At 51.3% G+C, this 19,776-nt stretch overlaps 1 protein-coding gene across 1 annotated transcript in view; it reads right to left on the bottom strand.

Annotated features, from left to right (window-relative positions):
• Nucleotides 1-19,776, bottom strand: part of ADCY5 (adenylate cyclase 5) — a 159,326-nt gene that overhangs the window by 19,950 nt on the left and 119,600 nt on the right. The window contains exons 9-14 of the mRNA XM_040250406.1: nucleotides 18,125-18,147; nucleotides 16,621-16,765; nucleotides 15,306-15,403; nucleotides 11,553-11,640; nucleotides 2,102-2,218; nucleotides 1,516-1,680 (exon numbers count right to left, since the gene is read on the bottom strand). Of these exons, the coding sequence (XP_040106340.1) occupies nucleotides 1,516-1,680; nucleotides 2,102-2,218; nucleotides 11,553-11,640; nucleotides 15,306-15,403; nucleotides 16,621-16,765; nucleotides 18,125-18,147 (636 nt within the window). The remainder of the gene's footprint in view (nucleotides 1-1,515; nucleotides 1,681-2,101; nucleotides 2,219-11,552; nucleotides 11,641-15,305; nucleotides 15,404-16,620; nucleotides 16,766-18,124; nucleotides 18,148-19,776) is intronic.

Raw genomic sequence — 19,776 nt, 5'->3', positions numbered from 1 at the left:
AGAGCCAAGGCCAGATGTGAGAGGGAAGAGGTGGAGAGCCAAGGCCAGATGTGAGAGGGAAGAGGTGCAGAGCCAAGGCAGGCACTGGAGCATGGCTTCCAGGGCAGAGAGAGCGCATGGTGGGGCCCAGGGACCAGTGGTCCGGGGACACCGGCACGGGGGAGCCCTACTTCTCACTGAGTCTCCCTCATCGCATCCATACAGGGGAGGTGATCAGTCCCCTTCCCTGGGACAGGTAAGGAGGCCAGCACTGTGACAGTCCCCAGGGGCCCTCACTGCCGTCTTGGAGCCTTCTTATGAGTCATGGGCCCTTTGGGAGTTGGCTGAAGGCATGGGCTTTCTCCCCAGAAAAGGGCAAAAACTGCCATCATCTTAGATTTCACGGGCGCCCTGGTTGGGAGTCAGGTTGTGGGAGTGGCCAGTGCTGGGACACGCCGCGCTGGGCTGGAAGCCTGATCCTGCTGCTCTCTGCAGAATGGCTCCCTGAGGAAGCCCAGCAGGGTGGCGCAGCACTCAGAATACCATGCTGCTAAGGGTTCTTGACACCGAATTTTTAAACCCAACGATCTGTAGGTACACGATTTCATTTTGGGGTGACAAAAATGCTGTACAATTCCATTATAATGATGGCTGCACAAGCTGTGAATATACTAAGTGTGTTAGTCACTCAGTCGTGTGTCCAACTCTTTGCCGCCCCATGGACTGCAGCCCACCAGGCTCCTCAGTTCATGGAATTTTCCAGGCAAAAATACTGGAGTGGGTTGAGATTCCCTTCTCCAGGGGATCTTCCCAACCCAGGGGTTGAACCCAGGTCTCCCTGCATTACAGGCAGATTCTTTACCATCTGAGCCTCCAGGGAAGCCCTAGTGAGTTAGTAGCAGAACCCAACCCAGCAGTACTCCGAAAGCTACTGAACTATACTTTGAATGGGTGAGGCAGGTGGTAGAGCTGGTTTAGGACACAGTTCCTTTTGCTCCCCTCCACTCTCTGACCTACAGCAAAGGGGTCAGGCAGGCCACCCAGGGCAGCATGGGGGTATGCTGCTGAGGCTGAGGGTCCAGAAACATCTCTGCCTTCAGGTTAAGAGTAACAATTCTGAAGTCAGGTGACCTGGGTGGGAGCTCTGGCTCTGCCACTTGCTAACTGTGTGACTTTAAGGCATGTTATTTAACCTCTCTGTGCCTCAATTTCATCTGTATAAAGGAGCTAATAATAGCATCTTTGTCACAGGGTTGCTCTGAGGACTAAATGAGTAAATGTGAACTTCTTAGCACTGTGTCTGGCACATGGTAAGCACCCTATGAGCAATAGCTATGCTATTATTGTTGTTAATATTATACAGGGAGGTTGGCCTTGCTCACTGGTGTCTGGCATAGAGTGAGATAGACTGCGGGGGAAGGAGTTTTCTGGAATGGCAGTGAGCCTGAGGGCCCCTGACTGTCCATCAGAGTAGTTGAGGGTGGAAAGGGCTGGTGGCGGGTCCCCATCTGCATCCTACCCCACCCTGCCCAGTACCTCGGGGAAGTTGCAGTTGGGCCAGGAGCTGCCGCAGAAGCCCTGCTCGTCACCCAGACTGTAGTTGACAGCCGACTCCACCACATGGCATGCGTTGACCTGACTGGCACTGATGTTGTGCTCGTCCCCCAGGCAGCCAAACAGGTCCTTGGAGTTGCACGTGAACTGTGGGGGAGGAGAGGCTCAGCCCATGGGGGCCAGACCAGGGCAGCCCATCTCCACAGGCACCAAGTACCCATGCCCCATGGTTTTGGGTGAGGTCTGACCCTGACCGGGGCAGGAGATGAGCATGGAAGAGGCCAAGGAACAGGCAAGACTTGCCCAACTACCCAGGGCAGGGCTCATAAACCTCCCTTGAGAGTGTACTTCCGCAAGCCTTTCTGGTCCTCTGTCCTAGAGAGTGAGGACTAAAGGCTGTGCGAGAGGCTTTAGGAGCTGAATCTGATCCCAGGCCTGAGGTGAGACCCAAATAAGAATTTCCAGGGAGGGAGAACCCCAGGGTCTGGGGGAAGTCTCCTCCCAGCCGGTGCTCGTGGGGTTCAGGGCTCCAGTGGGCTGGGAGGTGCTGGGGGGTGGAGCCACCCACCATGTTGACGAAAGCCGACAGGAACACGAGGGTGATGGTGAACACCCCCACCAGGGTGCTGTTCATCTTGGACCTCACGATCTTCCTGGAGAGGGTCTGCAGCGGGGCCGGGAAGAGCTGTCCCAGGGGCAGAGGGAGGGAGAGAGAGAGAGAGACGAAACAGAATTCAGTGGACTCCACATACCGCCGCAGAGGAGGCAGTGGAGGCGCTCCCCCTCTTTGTCTGTCACCAGCAGAACCCTGAAAGCTTTCCTGACCCCCCTCCCTGTGTGTGAGCCTCCAACCTCTGCTTCCAGGCCAACAACAGCTAGATTCTGCAGGGGGCCAGGAGGAGTCCACCTGAGGCACTCACAGGTGAGAGAGGATGGACGAAAGGAAAGATGCTACCTTCATCCCAACATGGAAGCAGAGGGAAAAGCCCATGTATCCACTGTGTGAATGCTGGGCCCCTTAGAGTTACATTCAGGGAGCGGCAGGAGACAGCAGTCAGAGTCATGGAGGGCCCAGAACTTTGCGAGGAGGGCCAGAGGGTCTCTGGGACGAAGCAGGGAGCTGTGGATCTGAGGGCTCAGGGAGCCTGGCATCTGGAGGAAGGGGGTGGGCATGTGTAAAAGGGCAGAGCAGCCTGGGAGCAGAGGGTGGCGCCCCGGTCACATGAACTGAGTTTTTTCAGCAGGACGCCCATGGGTCTGCCATTTCCCTCACCTAACCCTCCCTATATTTCCTTCAATACACACACTGTATGTCCACTCAAAGACCCACTGCAGTTTTGGTAATTAAATGGTTGGGTCTACCAAATCTGATACAACTGGCCTTGGCCACCATGTCCTCTTCATCTCCTAAGCAACCCAAAGAAGTTGGCAGACCCAGAAAAGCAAAGTGGTGGACCTGCTCCTGTCACCCCACCCACCTTCATGCCTCCTGGTAGGCTGATTTTCAAGCATGCCAGGTGTCCCACGGAAACCCCTACAGGCAGAGGAAGCTGGTGGAAAAGCACCCAGAGGCCTGGGTTCTGGGCATGGCTTTTCCTGGGTGGCCCTGAGCATGCCTGCACATTCTGACTGAGTGTGCCGGATGCAAGGCTTAGCCGCCCACTGTTACAGAGAGCAACTCAGGCAGCTAAGTAGGTGAGGGCACAGTGTGGCCATGAAGTGACTGCCCTTTCCCAGTGTGGAGGAGACTGGCTCATGCGCTGCAGAGTTTAAGGCCAGCAAGTGCCAGGCCTTCGGTCCAGTGCTCCTCAGCTGTGATCCAACCTTGCTACATGTGGTTGCACATGGGGCAACGTGATGGGGCTTTGGCAAACCAAAACAAATATGCTGACGCTTGTAGTGCTTGCTATGCCCTGAGCAATAAAGTCTCTTGTCCCCAACCCAGGAGTCTGGTGACTTCTGCTAGCATCTGTGAAAGAGCAACAAGCGTAAAACCAAATCTCAGACCCTTCACAGTTCTTGACACTGAGAAAGTGCCCTGCTTACCCCTGAGTCTTGGGCTTTGGGCTAAGTATGCATGTAGGGAAGCTGTATATCCCTTTCACTCCAAATCTCCCTCTGCCTTACCAGAAAGCCCATTTCCTATTCAGCAGAGGGAAAGAAGGGACCACACAGAAGGACTGTAGCAGGGATGGAGGCTTGCAACCCGCTGGGGCTCTAGGCTGAGTGGTGAAGACCTTGAACTTCATGTGCCAAGCAGGGGTGCCTCTCAGCTGTGTTCATGGAGCATTGAGTCTGTGGTATTTTTTTCTGAGAAAACACTTCCTTTGGAGGGTAATCTGAACTCTGACTGAACCCAATCTTTTATACTCTTAGGTACATACCCAAGAGAACTGAAAACATAAGTCCATATAGAACTTCATATGCAAATGTTTAGAGTAACATTAATAGCCTGAAAGTGGAAATTACCCAGATGTCCATCAACTGATGAAGGAATAAACCAAATGTAGCAAATCTACATGATGGAATATTATTTGGTCGCAGATGAAGGAATGAAGTGCTGTTTCACGGAACAAGATGAACAAACCTGGAGATACGTCATGTGAAAGAAGCCAGTTTCAAAAGGCCACACATTGTATTATACCATTTACACAAAATGCCCAGAACAGGCAAATTCATAGAAACAGGAAATAGATTTGAGGTTGCTAGCAGATGAGAGGAACAGGGAATGAGGAGTGACTCCTAACAGGTGTAGGGTTTCTTTTGGGGATGATGACAATATTCTGGAATTAGTGGTGATAGTTGCAGAGTTTTGTGAATAAGCTAGAAGCTACTGATTTATAATTTTTTAACCTTTAGAAAGGAGAATTTTTCAGTACGTGAATTGTATCTCAAAACAGTGCTAATTTAAAAAATTCCTGCTCAGCCTCTTACTGTGTAATCCTGGGAAAGTCATTAAGATCTTAGAGCCCCAGTTTCCTTATTGGTAAACAGGGAATATCTACTTTCCCTGTAGTGGACATTCTAGGGTGGTCATGAAGACCCAGTGAAATGATGCATTTGAAAGTGCTTTGAAAGCTGTTAAATTCAGTAGAAAATTTAGTTAATATTTGCATTTTAAAGAGCTATGTTGCCAATAAGAACAAAAGTCCTTGTTTCTCATTAAAGGAATTTTTGGTTTCACAGCTGTGGAAAGTGTTTTGGCAGTAGCATGAGGCACTTACTCTGAAACGGTATGACAGATGGTTTCTAATCTTTGCCTGCTTAAAATTTTGCCATTTCATCCTCCCATCCCCCATGTTGCTTAAACCATTTCAGTTCTGATCACCCTATCCATCAACTGAATGCCTTCTTTCATTACCAGTGTAATGACTGATTTAGGCAAGTTATTACTAGATGCTAAAGCCTTTACAGAAGGTGGTTTTGTTGTTGTTTAGTTGCTAAGTCATGTCCGACTCTTTTGCACCCTCATGGACTGTAGCCTGCCAGGATCCTCTGTCCATGGGATTTCCCAAGCATGAATACTAGAGTGGGTTGCCATTTACTTCTCCAGGATATCTTCCTGACCCAGGGATCAGACCCACGTCTCTTGCATTGCAGGCAAGTTCTTTACCACTAACCTGCCAGGGAAGCCCATAGAAGGTGGTGGTGGTTGTTGCTCAATCTCTAAGTCGTGTCCGACCCTCCCTCTGTCCTTCCGTATCTCCTGGAGTTTGCTCAAACTCATGTCCAGAAAGGTGGTTGGGGAACACTATGTGCAAAGGCTTCCTGGTGAACCTGAGACCAGGGGCCCCATGGGGGCTACCCAGAGGCCAAGGGAAGAACTGCAGGCTACTAAACAAAACCACCAGGAATAAACTTGTAACAGCTAAAGGATGATTACCTCAGTGCATTGCCTCGTTACAAACCAATTTTCCTTGTCACCATTTCAAAAGATCTTCTCTTAACTTTAAATCTCAGCAGAAACCCAGGAATTGCTGCTTTCTTGAAGTCTGCAGAAGATTTGACATCCTGGCCTGGCAAAGGTTTATGGAATATCTCATCTGTAATAAAAAGTTCCCCTGTGTATTGACCCGAAATCCTACCTGTACTAACCCTGGTGTAAACAATAAGATTCTTCACCTGGAGTAGAATCTCCTCGTGGGGCTGCGCTACAGCTGCAAACAGATCCTGGAGGGCATTGGTCTGGCAGAAGGATTGTGTCTGTGCAAACCAATTGCTCAATGCCTGTTCACCAGCAGAGCTCAGGAAAAGAATCAATCAAAAAAAATTTCCCATCCAGTACATTCCCAATCTGATTAATTCAAATCAATTCAACTTGAAAAATGGGAATGGTGACACAATTAATAAACCGTGACTGGGAGAGGGGCATCTTTGGTCCTGGCCTCTCTGAAAGTCTCCAGGCAAATCAATGACCTCCCTGGGGTCCTGCTTCCCTTACTGTCATGTGGGGCCAGGATATCCAGGAATGAAATCTGGATGCAATCTGACAGTAGAACATTTAAGAAGACAGACTTTCTGACAAGGAGCTAATAATAGAAGCAGTGGCTCCTGCTTCAGAAAAAAAAATTTTTTTAAGATACAAAAATTTCAGAACAAAGCAGGCAGACAGTGACCAGGTGACACACCACTGCTCTCATCACCTGGCCTTTCAGGGGCCAGTTGGACATATTAACAAAGACATATTAACATATTAACAAAGGAGGGGAAGGGTTTGTGGGCTCTGGAGTCAAGAACCATCTGGGTTTAAAACCCAGCTATCCCATTTCCTGGCTTCCCTGATGGCACAATGGTAAAGAATCTGTCTGCCAATTTAGGAAACGTGGGTTCGATCCCTGGGTCAGAAAGATATACTGGAAAAGGAAATGGCAGCCCACTCCAGTATTCTGGAGAATCCCATGGACAGTGTGCCTGGCAGGCTACAGTCCATGAGATTGCAAAGAGTTGGACACAACTTAGCAACTTAACACCAACAACATCCCCACTTCCTAGCTCTGGGATCTAGGAGAAGCTGTCGAACCACTCGGAGCCTCATTCTTCTCATCTGCAAAGCGAATATAATAAAAGCTGCCTTCAAGGTTTGGAAAAGGCCAGGCAAGGTGGCACAGCTGGGCTCTGGACCCGAGACAGCCAGACTGAAAAGCCACGGGAGGAACCTAAGGTCTGCTTCCTGGCATGAAGAGTTCTCCACCCCTAGATGAACTGTGCCCAGCAGCAGCACACCCTCTTCTAGTAGACAGAGTTCAAGCCCAAGTGTCTGGAAACGTGAGTGTGGGATTCTGCAGTGGTCACAGGACAAAGGTACTGGGAGGCAAGAGGTACAGGTGGTGGAGAAGACCTTACTTTAGAAGCTGTGGGCAGGAGTCAGGGTGGAGTGGTAGGAAGGAGAGCTGGCAAGGTGGGACTTGGCTACATTCAGGCTTCAGGGAGAGAGACAGGGGGCTTTTTGGTGACTGCACAGGGCAGACAAGGGCCTATAGGAAGCTCTGGTCAGATATGCCTTCTGGGCCTATCTGTACCCAGCTCCCAAACTGCAGGAAAGCAGAGTTTGGCCTTCTGAGAGAGAACATGCGGAGGAGCCAGAGGAGAAACAGGGGATCCTGATCAAGTGTAGGAACAGAAGGGAGGCACACTCTTCCACCCACTCGGGTGGTGGCATTGGCAAAAGTGCCAGTGCTGTCGGGGGCAGGCCGCGGCCCCTCCACTGGGTGATGATGGGACAGAGGGGCAGGGAGACTGAGGGACCAGGCTGCTGCTGCTAAGTCGCTTCAGTCGTGTCCGACTCTGTGTGACCCCATAGAAGGCAGCCCACCAGGCTCCCCCGTCCCTGGGAGTCTCCAGGCAAGAACACTGGAGTGGGTTGCCATTGCCTTCTCCAATGCATGAACGTGAAAAGTGAAAGTGAAGGTGCTCAGTCGTGTCCGACTCTTTGCGACCCCATGGACTGCAGCCCACCAGGTTCCTCAGTCCGTGGGATTTTCCAGGCAAGAGTACTGGAGTGGGCTCCCATTGCCTTCTCCGGATGGACCAGGCGGAGCTGGCCAAAAATGGAAGGGGCTGCACTCAGGAGATATAACAGGCTTGCTCCCCTGGAGGGGACCCAGCAGAGGCTGGCCTGGATCTCGCAGGATTATTGCGAAGGGGTGCGAAGGGGTTCCAGGCTCAGGTGGTTGTCTGGACTGCCTCACTGTTTGGGAACCTTCCAATCTGAGATTCTCTAAGTCTGTGGACCACGTGTGATGCAAAGAGGGATTTAGCATGATTTTCTCTGAGCAGCTCTGAGGCCCAGGTCAGCACCAACGCCAAGGGGAGAAAGGACTAGAGTGTCTGGGTGTCCACACAGCCCCCTAACAGCTTCACCAGAAAGAGGCACTCAGGGGACGCGCCTCAGGACAAGGTACCCCAGGCAGAGGAGCTCCAGAGGGCAGTGAGACCAGGACTTTGGGACAAGAGGAAGATCAAGGCTCCAAATTAGTCTTGCTGAGAAATCTAGCTGTGTGTGTGATCTGGACCAAGCCATGTCAGGAAGAGATCACACAGGCCCGAGATGAAAACACACTCAGAACCCTTGGTGAGCAGCACATTTCCGAAAAAACCTTCCAATAGAAAGGACCCGGGAATTGCTCCCAGACAGATGGCTAAGAAGACTATGTCAACTGACTCAGACTACACTTTCTTCATGTTTCTCTCTTCAAAAAGAATAAAATATGGATGATTTAAGAAAGCATCCAAGTCCAAGTTGTTTCGGGGAAATGGAAAAGTAAATGAGACAGAGAAAGAGGCCATGTCTGACAGAACCGCCTGGCTCTGGATCTGAGGAGCCCACTGCGGGCGGGGGTGATTTAGGAACTGCTTTATCTCATTGGAACACCACTAGCCATGACATCGGAGAAACTGCGGGAATAAGATGAAAAATGTCTGAGTTCTGCCAAATCTTTTCACAGAAAAGAACAGAATGACACTGAAAATTCCAGTTCAATCAGCTTCATGGCAATACCTGAGAAGGTGATATAATCAACTTTCAGTCAGCCAGGCTGCAGGCAGTGTCGGGGTGAAGGAAGGGCCAACCCGCCCTGCTGCAGAGACACCAAAGGGGAGACTTAACCCCCTGCACATCTTACTGTGCAGTTCATGCACAACACGAAGAGAGAAGATTAACTGGAAGAGGAGTTCATACTACAGACAATTGCTCAGGTTGGGGTCTACTTTACATAAATGCTGAGAAGATGGATTATCAGAGGCTTGTGAGAGACAGATGCAGCCAGGATCCCAAGATGGGTATTAGAGTCTATTTGCTTCTTGGCCGAGATCAGCAGGTTTCAGGCTTGATAAGTCACAGAGCACTTTTTTTCCTAAACACACTCTTTATAGAAAATCTACATCTTCAAGACAGAAGAAGCAGGCTCCCCTGGTGGAAGGGTGTGGGGAGGTGGAGGTGGGGGATGTAAGTGCTCCAACCACCCTCCGCCCCCAGGGAAACTGAGGCCTCAGAGCAGCCAGAAAATCCCCGAGCTGGATGGAGGAATTGAGAGCAAGCTGATTGAATGTGACACTGATTACAAAATAGGTAGATTCAATAAAACACAAGGAGGCAGGGAAGACGTTTATAAATCATCTCCAGCACTGGCAAAAAGAATTCCCAAGACCAGAGAACTAACTCAACATGGCAGGGCAGGTGGGGAAATGGGCCTGTCTCCTTGTCCCTCCCCCACCCCGACTCTCCCCGCCACCGCCCCCCAGCAGATATACACTCAAAACAGGGAACACAAACCAAATGAATTCAGTGTAGCTCAGGTTTACCATAGCAGCTGACAGAAAAGAGATACATCTAGGTTCCGGTTTAAAAACTGTGAACAAAACTTTGATTCTGATTTGAATAGGCTCATTAAGCTCCTCAAATGAACAATGACTTTGCTTCAGTTTATAACTTAAAAGAAGGAAAGATTCTTTTTTGAGCATTCAGCAGAAGAATGTTTAAGAGGCCCTTTTAGCTATGGCATGCTTTATTTTTTAAGGTTGTTTTATTGTGGTGAAGTATATATAACATCAAATTCGCCAGTTTAACCATTTTTAAGTGTCCGTGTCAGTGGCATGAATTACCTGCACAATGCCGTGAAGCCAGCACTTCTATTTCCCAAACCCTTTCATCACTCCAAACAGAAACTCTGAACCCAGTAAACAACAGCTCTTCACACTCCCTCCTCCAGCCCCTGGTGCCCTCTGGTCTACACTCTGTTTCTGTGAATTTGTCTATTCTAGATTCTTCAGAGAAGCGGAGTCATGTAATATATGTCATTTTGTGCTTGGCTTCCTTCACTTAGCGCAGCGTCTTCAGGGTTCATCCATGCCGTCGCGTGTTTCAGAATTTCGTCCTTCCATGGCAGAATAATACTCCACTGTATGGATACAGCACTTTGCTTATTCATTCATCTGCTGATGGACACCTGGGCTGTTTCCACCTTTTGGCTCTTGTGAATATACGATGTGCTTTTACAGGCATGAGATGAAGAAAGTGGGACTGTCCACGGCGGGGACAAACAGGTTCGGGGGAGGCAGGCTTGCCCACAGCAAGACCAAAGGCAAGAGGGACTGAACACAGAGCAGGAGCAAGGTTGTAGCCTCAGGGAAGGAGCTGGTGGAGAGGCCGGGAGCCAGGATTAACCCCTGCCTTGCAGCACAGCAACAGGCTGAGCACCCGGCTCAATTCGCCAAGTCAGCCTGGCCAGCCCCGCCTCTCTCTGAACCCACTCAGGGCAGGGCTGTGGCACACCAGACCGTGGTGAGGCCCTTCCGGCTCTGACAATCAGCCCTTCCGGATACTGACCATCGGGTGATGAAACAGTGAACAGCCCCAGGAAGGACTCGGGAAGGCGGAGGGAGAAAGAGCACTTCGGAGGTGACAGAAGCCCAGCTCCCCAGGGAGGAGAACGTGGTCCCCCCTGCGGAGGGTGTGGGGAGTGGTGGCAGGGCCTGAGGCCCCAAGAGGCTTGGCTCCAAGCGAGCGTCCAGGAGGAGCAGAGAAATGGTTACAGCACAAGCTGGCCAGGGCTTGTCTCTGCCGGGATAGAGTGCTTTCTAGAACCAGACTGGCCCATTAGGGAATTCTTAGTGAAAGTGAAGTCGCTCAGTCATGTCCGACTCTTTGTGACCCTATGGACGGTAACCTACCAGGCTCCTCCGTCCATGGGATTTTCCAGGTAAGAGTACTGGAGTGGGTTCCCATTTCCTTCTCCGGGGGATCTTCCCAACCCAGGCATCAAACCTGGGTCTCCCGCGTTATAGGCAGACGCTTTACCCTCTGAGCCACCAGGGAAGCCCAGGGAATTCTTAAACCGGTGGGAAAGAACCGAGGAAGAGGTTTGGTGGGCCAGGCAAATGGGAGCCTGACTGATTCCTACGACTGACCCTAATGACCTGGGGTCAGGTCCCCTCAAAGGACACAGCTTGGATGGCGACACGGCATGCCTAAGAGGAGACATGGGAGAAGAACCTAGAGCAGGGTCTCACATCCGTATCTCTAGCCATGTAGCTTCGTCTGAAACAATGGACCACTCCGGATCTCCCTCTCGTCTGTATGATGGGCAGCTCAAAAGCCATCATCTCTAAGGCCTCCTCCAGGGCCATCTCTGGGGCACACTGGAACCCAGAAGAGGCGTGATGTCTTTCACCCATTCTTTCAGCAGGTATTTAGTGACCATTGCTCTGTTCTCGGCTTGGTGCTAGGCGCCCTTCCTTCAGCCCATCTGGTACCCAGGGGACAGATGGAAGAAGTGGCAATAGTATCTTCTTGTTGCAAAGATGGGCAAAGGCTAACTGAAACCGCCTGTACCAATAAGCACCTCCAGACAAACTATGGCCCCTGCAGTCTGGCTTGCTGCCAATGCCAATCAAGAGGTATGATCCAGCTTCAGGCACCTGAGTCCCAGGCGTGACCCTCCAGCTCCAGCGTGGGGAGCTTATCAGAGGGCTGGGAAGGGAGGGGAGAAGGCAACTGGGGCTCAAGTGTAGACTGGACTCACCTTCACGCAAGAATAGATCACGGACACAAACACCACCAAGGTCAGCAGCAGGAAACAGGTCAGGTAGAAACTCAACATGAACACGGAGCTGGAAGGAGAGAGGAGGTGGGAATTCTAGGCCTCTGAGAGGCCCTGCGAAGGAAGCAGAGCTTGCTCCATTTCTCCTGCACCCACTGCCCAGTCTTTGGTGCCTGGCCCCTGACTCACCGCGGGGAGATTAGAGCCTTGCGAGCCGATCTAGGACCCTCCTCCATAACGGTCTGGCTCCTGCCCTTCCGTCACTTTCCTGGGGGAGCACAGCCCACAGTGGGGCCGGATGGAGAACTGGTGACGCCTGCTCAATGTTTACCTAATTCTTAGCCATCCATAAACTCACTTTCTCTAAACTGGAAGGACCCATTTTAAAAACCACCTGGTTGTTCCCTCCAGGTAGTCACACATGGCTTGACAAGTAACTGTGAAGACGGAACATTGATTTGATAAACGGCCATCATTTATAGAAATGCATTTGTCAACAACCCAACCAGCCACTCTGAGAAACAGTAGTGACATGTCCCTTTGGAGGGCAGAGTCCCTAAACCTGTGCCCACTGTCAGGCTGCACAACAAGTCATGTTCAGTTTCTGTTCCCCTACTCCCACCCAGCTCAACAAAAGTCATAAAACCCGCCGGGCTCTCCACACTGTCCCTCCTTACAGGAGCAGATCACAGGTGAGCTTAATGTTCACCAGGAGCCAGAATCCTCGCACGAGAGAACTGCAGATGACTTTCCATCTGGGGCCTGCCACGGCTCTCCTGGGGCAGGGGCTGGCCGAGGCACGGCACTCTCCACCAACCACAGGAGGCCTCAGACACTCCTCCCTTTCAGGGAGTGAGATGGCCTGAGATGCCAGGTGTTGTCCGCAGGTCAGAGGCAAGTGGGGGACACAGAAGGCAGGTGGACACCTCCAGGGAGGTGTTTGTTTGTTCCAGGCTCTCCCAGGAGCCAGCACTTATCTGCCTTAAACAAATAAAACAGGGAGAGAGAACTCTCTTCAGAGGGAAAGAAAGACCTTTAAAGTAGCTTTTAAGCCTTCCCTGGAGAGAGGACAGCCAGAGAATGACCTCTGTCCATGCCTTAGCAGCTCGGAGCTGAGGCCAGGAGGGAGTGAAGCCGCTGTTGGCAGAGCAGGGATCTGCAAAATCCCAGCCCCAAGCCACGCTGCGGAGAGAGAGAAGCAGCAAGGAGGCGGATAAGCAAGGAGGCACCCAAGCGAAGGGGTCTCTCAGCTGCAATGGGACAGGAAGTCTAGGTTGCTTACTATACCTATAGCTCCATTTCCTTACTGAACATAGGTCCTGTGCCGTAAAGACCCACAATCCCACTAGCTCTGCACGGCCTCAGTGCAGGGGACAACGGGCACTAGCTGCCTAACCAGGGAGCAGCTGGCTACTGGTGTCTGGTTTTCACCTGCAGTATTCTGATAGGGTCATGGCAAACACAAATGCAAGGGCCATCTCTTCAACAATCAGCACCATTAAAAAATAAAAAGCACTGAGTAATAAGACACCATGACGCCGTGCACCTCCCCATATGATGCACTGAGGACACTTCTGTGGGATTCTTGTCAAAAATAACCTTCATCGAATCATGAGGAAACATCAGACAAACCTAAATTGAGACATTCTAAATTGAGACATTCTACACATTAAAAAAAGTTGTTTTTTTTTTTTTTTGGCTGCTTGCAGCTTGTGAGATCTTAGTTCTCAGATCAGGGATTGAACCCTGGGCCCCATGCATTGGAAGCATACAGTCTTAACCAGTGGACCACCAGGGAAGCCCAAGACATTTTATGCATTAATTAGCTGCTGCTGCTGCTGCTGCTGCTGCTGCTGCTGCTGCTGCTGCTGCTAAGTCACTTCAGTCGTGTCTGACTCTGAGCGACCCCAGAGACGGCAGCCCACCAGGCTCCCCCGTCCCTGGGATTCTCCAGGCAAGGACACTGGAGAGGGTTGCCATTTCCTTCTCCAATGCATGAAAGTGAACAGTGAAAGTGAAGTTGCTCAGTTGTGTCCGACTCCTAGCGACCCCATGGACTGCAGCCCACCAGGCTCCTCCATCCATGAGATTTGCCAGGCAAGGTAGTACTCAACAAAAGTGCCAAGGCCACAAAGGATCAGTAAAGGCGGAGGAAACATCACAGACTGGAAGGGACTAAGGAGATACAGCGGTTAAATGTGGGGTCCTGGCCCAGCGCCTAGAACACAAAAAGGCCATTTGGGGGAATGCTGATGAAATGAGAATATAGCCTGTAGATTAGTTCATAGTATCGCTGCAATGCTGACTTCCTAATTCTGACTACCGTACTGCAGTCATGTGGGTTGTCAACATTAGGAGAAACTAGATGAGGGATGTACAGAAACCCTCCAGAGTACTTTTTCAACCCCTCTATAAGTCTGTAATTATATCAAAATGAAAAACAGAAGGTGTTGGGGTGAGGGAACACTTCTAGATTATTAGATTTATGAGACATAACCAAATGCAACCAGTGACTCTTGAGTAGATCCTGGCTATGAATAAATTCGGAGCAGAAGACATTTAGGTGTATGATTTTGGAGATTTGAACATAGACTTGGTATTAGATGATTGCAGAGGAACTGGGGTTAGTTTTGTTTGGTATAGGAGGCATGGTGGTTAAAAAGCAAAATGCCCTTAAAACAGGTGTAGATTGATGTTTTATCAGGGGCACAATGTCCCCGTGTCTAAAATTTACCTTAAAAAATCAGAAATATACCTGAAACTAACATATCATTCTGAATCAACTATACTTCAATTTTAAAAAATCAGAAAAAAGCAGATGAAACAAAATTTGCAAAATATTAACAACTGTTCTACCAATGGGGTGAGTGTTGATTACATTAATTACTTTTCTGTATGCTTGAAATGTTGCTTAATGAAAAGTAAAAGATGTGTACATATGCATACATATGCATATATATATATATACACACATACATAAATACATATGTGGAGCAGTTATCTTTCTCACTTAGCTGTGAGTCTACAGTGATTGACTAGCTAACAAACACTTCATTTCCAACAGCCCACTTTCAAGTGGCTCCCTCAGAAGACACAGGCCTCTCTCAGGATACGGCCAGTCCTCATAAGAGTTCAGGTACATCTCTTTGAGAGAAGCCTTCAGAAGCTGAGACCCAGTCTTCGAAATATCCAGAGTAGCAGAAAACCCTTATCTTGAAAAAATTTATTTATTTTTTGTTTTGGCTGTGTGGCATAGCCTGTGGGACCTTAGTCCAACCAGCAGTCCAAATCCAACCTGCATCCCCTGCCTTGGAAGCACAGAATCTTAACTACTGGACCACTGGGGAAGTTCAGCCTTTATCTTTTAAAGATGTATTGACTTTTTGCAAGAACCAAAGGTCACACAGAAACCAACCTGGTGAATACTTTGGGTGATTCAGTGGGCAACAGTGGTCTGTGTTAAAACAGGATGAGAGGATGAAATGGAGAGAAGGGGTGTCCCATCCGCTGGCCTGGGCCCAGATAGAAGTTCCCCACAAAGAGCACTTCATCTCCCCATCAAGGAGGAGGCAGACCTCGGCTTCCTTGTTCCCCTGAGCACACATCTGGAGACTTCTCTCCTATCTGAGCAAACTCAGCTCAGATCCCACCCCCCTCTGATCTCCTATGACCTCTTCTTTACCCCTGGAGCCCCTACAGCCAGAAGCGGTTGCCTGGAAGGGATGAGGTACTTACTGGGGCACGATGGTGATCTGGACAAAGCAGATGAAGAGGAAGACGAGCGAGGCACATGCCACGTAGGCACCGAATCGGTCATCCACCTGCTTGGAGTACTGAGAGGACATGGACAGGGGGAGGGGGCGGAGTCACCCGGCCAGTCTGCTCCAACCCCCTTCACCCCAGACACAGCTGGGACTGTCCACTCCCGACACCTGGAAGGCCAGGTCAAGACCGCACTGGCCTCAGCTCTCAAGGAATCAGTCCACTCACCACACTGTAGTGGCCGTGGGGAGGGCGGCTGAACTATGTTAAACCAGAAACTCTGCAGGCTGGGTCACCATGGGAGTGATCCATAACGATCATGGCACACATTCCTGAGCACCACCTACACACTAGGACACGTGCCGGAGCCTGCAGGCACCACCACACATCCTCACAAGAGCCCCAGGAAACAGGCACAGGACTGCTGCCGTTTCTGTGTCAGAGATGAGCATGCTGGGACTCAGAGAAGCCAGGCGACTTGTCAAGAGTCACAGAGCTCATCTCCTAGGTCCTGACTCCCAGCTCCCACCCCTCCCATGACATCAACCAGCTGGTAGAATGGCTGTGCTGGCAGAGAGAGGGTAGTGCATGAGTCAGTTCCATTTATGCTGGTAAGCAGACTAAGCTCCCTTCTCATAGCTTCCCCCTCCTGATCTGGTGTGCCTCACTTGGCCACGATCATGCGTTCGTACGATCCCATGCTGCCCAAACACAAGGGAGACCCTGTGACGTGTAGCTGAGGCCCTGGACCCGCTCTGTCTGGTTCCGGCTCTGCCACCACCTCACTGGGTGGCCTAGGGTGAGTCACCCAACTACTCTGAGCTTTAAGAGCTCTTGAACATCCCTTCCAACTCGAATACTTTGAGGTTCCAGTGTCCCAAAGGCAGCTGATGGTCCATTTGTCATTATAATGATAATAACAATAATACACATAGCAATATTTACTGAACACCTACTATGTAGGCAGATACTGTTTCATGTGTTTTACACACATGGACTTGTTTAATCCTCACTGACACTATGAGGTAGGTATGCCGAATATCCCCATTTTCCAGGTAAGGAAACTGAGGCACAAAGAAATTAAGATTTGCCTTTTTCCACCAAGAAAGCCTCCCTAAAAGCCCCATTTCCTGGTTAGGACAGCGTCAGAGCTGGGGAAATGGAGGTAGCAAAGAGGCACTCTTTCCATGGTAAGGGAAGTGGGAAGGGAGCCAGCTTGTTGCTTCTACCCCCTCCCTGTGGTCCTGATTCTTCCTGGGGCCCCTCCTTCCCACATGGGGTGCTGTACCTTCTTCTCTAAGTCAGGCTCCCTGAAGGTCAAGAGGAACTTGCGAACATGTTCAGATCGCAGCCTGTCGATGCTCCTGGCATCAATGGCACGGCCCAGAAATTCATCCACTTCATCCTCAGGGTTCGAACTTTCCTGGGCATTCCTGGTGAGCAAGGAACCGCAGACACAAGACAGGCTGACCACCAGGGGGCGCCACCGCCAGGGGACTGCCGGCTCAGCCCCTGTACCCAGACCCACCAGAGGGGCTGAATCAACCCTGATTAGGGGGTGGGAAGCTGAGAGTGACACCAGGCCAGCCAGAAGCCTGGGTGCTTACATGGGCAGAAAGCTGCCCCCGCGGGCTGTGGGGGCTTCACTGACCATAGTGAAAATGAAAGTGTTAGTCGCTCAGTAGTGTCCAACTCTGCAACCCCATGGGCTGTACCCTGCCAGACTCCTCTGTCCGTGGGATTCTCCAGGCAAGACCACTGGAGTGGGCTGCCATTTCCTCCTCGAGGGGACCTTCCCCAGTCAGGGACTGAAGCCGGGTCTCCTGCGTTGTGGGCAGACTCTTTACCATCTGAACCACCAGGGAAGCCCTTGACCATAAGGATTTCCTAGCTCTACTGGTATATATATTATTATACGATAAACGATAAAACATGTAGCCCACCAGGCTCTGTTCATGGGATTCTCCAGGCAAGAACACTGGAGTGGGTTGCCATGCCCTTCTTCAGGGGATCTTCCCAACCCAGGGGTCGAACCTGCGTCTCTTCCATCTCCTGTACTGGCAGGTGGGTTTTCTTTACCACTAGCACCACCTGGGAAGCCCAGATATGCTATATATGATAATGACAGTATGAATTATCATCAAAGGTTTGTTTTTTCCCCTGCAGGTAACAATCTCTGCTCTTCACTCTTTCGCTGTACCATCATCCTGAAATCAAAGGCTGAGACCAGAAGGCAAGACCTCTGCCGCAAGGCCTGGGCGCCTCCTGGCTGCTCTTGCCTGACTCTGGGGACTCCCTGGGAAACATGCTGCACAATCTTTTGGTGCTGAACTAAATGCTCTACTTCTAGAGTGAAGCCCAGTCCTTGAGTGGGATTTCTGACAGCCCCAGAGACAGGGGAGTGGAGAAGAGAGAAGGGGATACTCCCTCGGGTCCCTGGGATATGGCCAGGAGCTGGCGGCCAGTGTTTAAGGCCCTCCCCATCCTGGGAGCGGCACGTGTGTGTGTGTGTGTGTACACATGCAGAGTGTGTGTGTGTGTGTGTAGTTGTGTTTGTGCACATGTGTGTGTGTGGAGTGGAGATTATAAATGGGCGGTACCAAGGCCCAGCCTCTCTACGGGGGCCTGGGCTCCAGGGCTGCTGATTTCTCAGGTGCAATGGGCTCTGTTCACTTGTGGCCAAGACTGCGTTCCTGGGCTCATCCTCTATAGAGCACAGAAACCGAGCTCCAGGCAGCTTGGAGACAGCCCCCAGACCAAGGAGCAGGATTGAAGAAGGGCACTTGACTCACTTGTCCTTGGGGTCTTCAAAGCCCTGAAAAAGAGGGATGGAGAGAGGAAGAGAGGAGAGTGAGAACAGAGGGGATGAAGACAGGGAGGCTGCAGCTCATCCTCTGTCAGTTCACCCAGAGCTTGGACACAGACAGCACTGTACTCGGCCGTCCACTCCTTCCTTCATTTGGCAAACACAGCTGGGGTTGGGACAGGCTCCATGCTAGACACTGGGGGTGCACTGTGATTTCACTTCCTCCACTGGCAAAATCCACGTGTCTGACCGCTTCCGGTCCCCACACCTGATTCCTCGTCTTTCTCCAAACCTCCCGTCACTTTCCTCCTGTACCATGGGCTTGGTGGCTCAGTTGTGTCTGACTCTTTGCGACCCCATGGACTGAATCCCACCAGGCTCCTCTGTCCATGGGATTCTCCAGGCAAGCGTACTGGAGTGGGTAGCCATTCCCTTCTCCAGGGGATCTTCCTGCCCAGGGATCGAACCCGTGTCTCCTGCATTGCAGGCAGATTCGTTACCATCTGAGCCACCAGGGGCTTGGTGGGTACCCTCTCAATTCTTCCACTTACTTAGATGGAAATAAGAGAAACTGCTAAGTCAATGAGTCCCCACATGCCTGTGCACACCCATGCACACAGCTCATGGACACTCACCTCCCACCACTGCCAAGCACACAGAGAATCTGGGAGTTCACAAGTTTTGAGCTTAAGAAAATGAAACTCTGGTCACCTGAATCAGCTTTTCTGGTATCTGAGAATCTGTGTTCCTGTTAGGCTGGGGGTGGCTGGGGACCCAGGAGGTGAGATACCTGTAGTCAAACCTGCCCTGTTTTGACTGCTGTTCTGAAGTTCACTCACACAGGGCAGGGGTGAGGGTGGGAGGGGCCCCTACAAGTTACTAAACTCAAGGCCCTACGTAGAGTCCATCTACAAAGTCCACAAAGGATAGCGGTGTGTCAGGGTCTGACTGGGATGGAAGGGAGGGAGGGGCCCCTGCATGGGGAGGGGTGGGGCTCGGGAGGCAGGGCGGGAGGCGTAAGCACCCAGGGCAGGCAGCTTCAGGTCGCCAGGACAAGGGCAGAGGGTGACCTCCTGTCCCTGTGATCCCGTGTGGAACATAGTGCTGGGCAGACAGGGGGCTGGTAAACGTCAGGGGCCCAAACCCCAGACGAACACACCTCTCTTCATTCCCACTGAGGACGGGAACTTATGTTGTTCTCCAGGAGTTAGAGCCTCCCGGCTCTGAATAAACGTGGGGCCCATGGGAACTGAGGTGTCTGTGCCTCAGGGGCCTTGGCAGCCCCTAGTGCCACATCCAAGGGCCCGAGCGTGGACTCTGAGTGCCTCCCGGGCTGCCTGGTGGTGGCCTGCCCTTCTCCTTGTCCTCTGAGAATCTCCAAGCCCTCCATCCCAGCTACAGGATCTGGCCCACCACACCGTCCCTGCTCGAGGCTGGAGGAGCCGGGGTCACTCAGGTGAGTGCCCCATCTGGGGGCAGGTGGGATCCCTCAGGGTGCAAGGCCCACTCCCCACAGGCCACGCTGCAGGGCTGCCCTGCTCACCTCCACCACCGGAGCCAGCAACAGTTTTACTCAGAGGATGTCCAAGCCACATTATGCCTATACTGGTCTCTACAGCTCAGAGCTAGAGCCGAAAT

Source organism: Oryx dammah, unplaced genomic scaffold (assembly GCF_014754425.2).
Source record: "Oryx dammah isolate SB20612 unplaced genomic scaffold, SCBI_Odam_1.1 HiC_scaffold_2, whole genome shotgun sequence".
Lineage (NCBI taxonomy): Eukaryota > Metazoa > Chordata > Mammalia > Artiodactyla > Bovidae > Oryx > Oryx dammah.
This window is presented reverse-complemented; position numbering and strand designations above follow the sequence as displayed.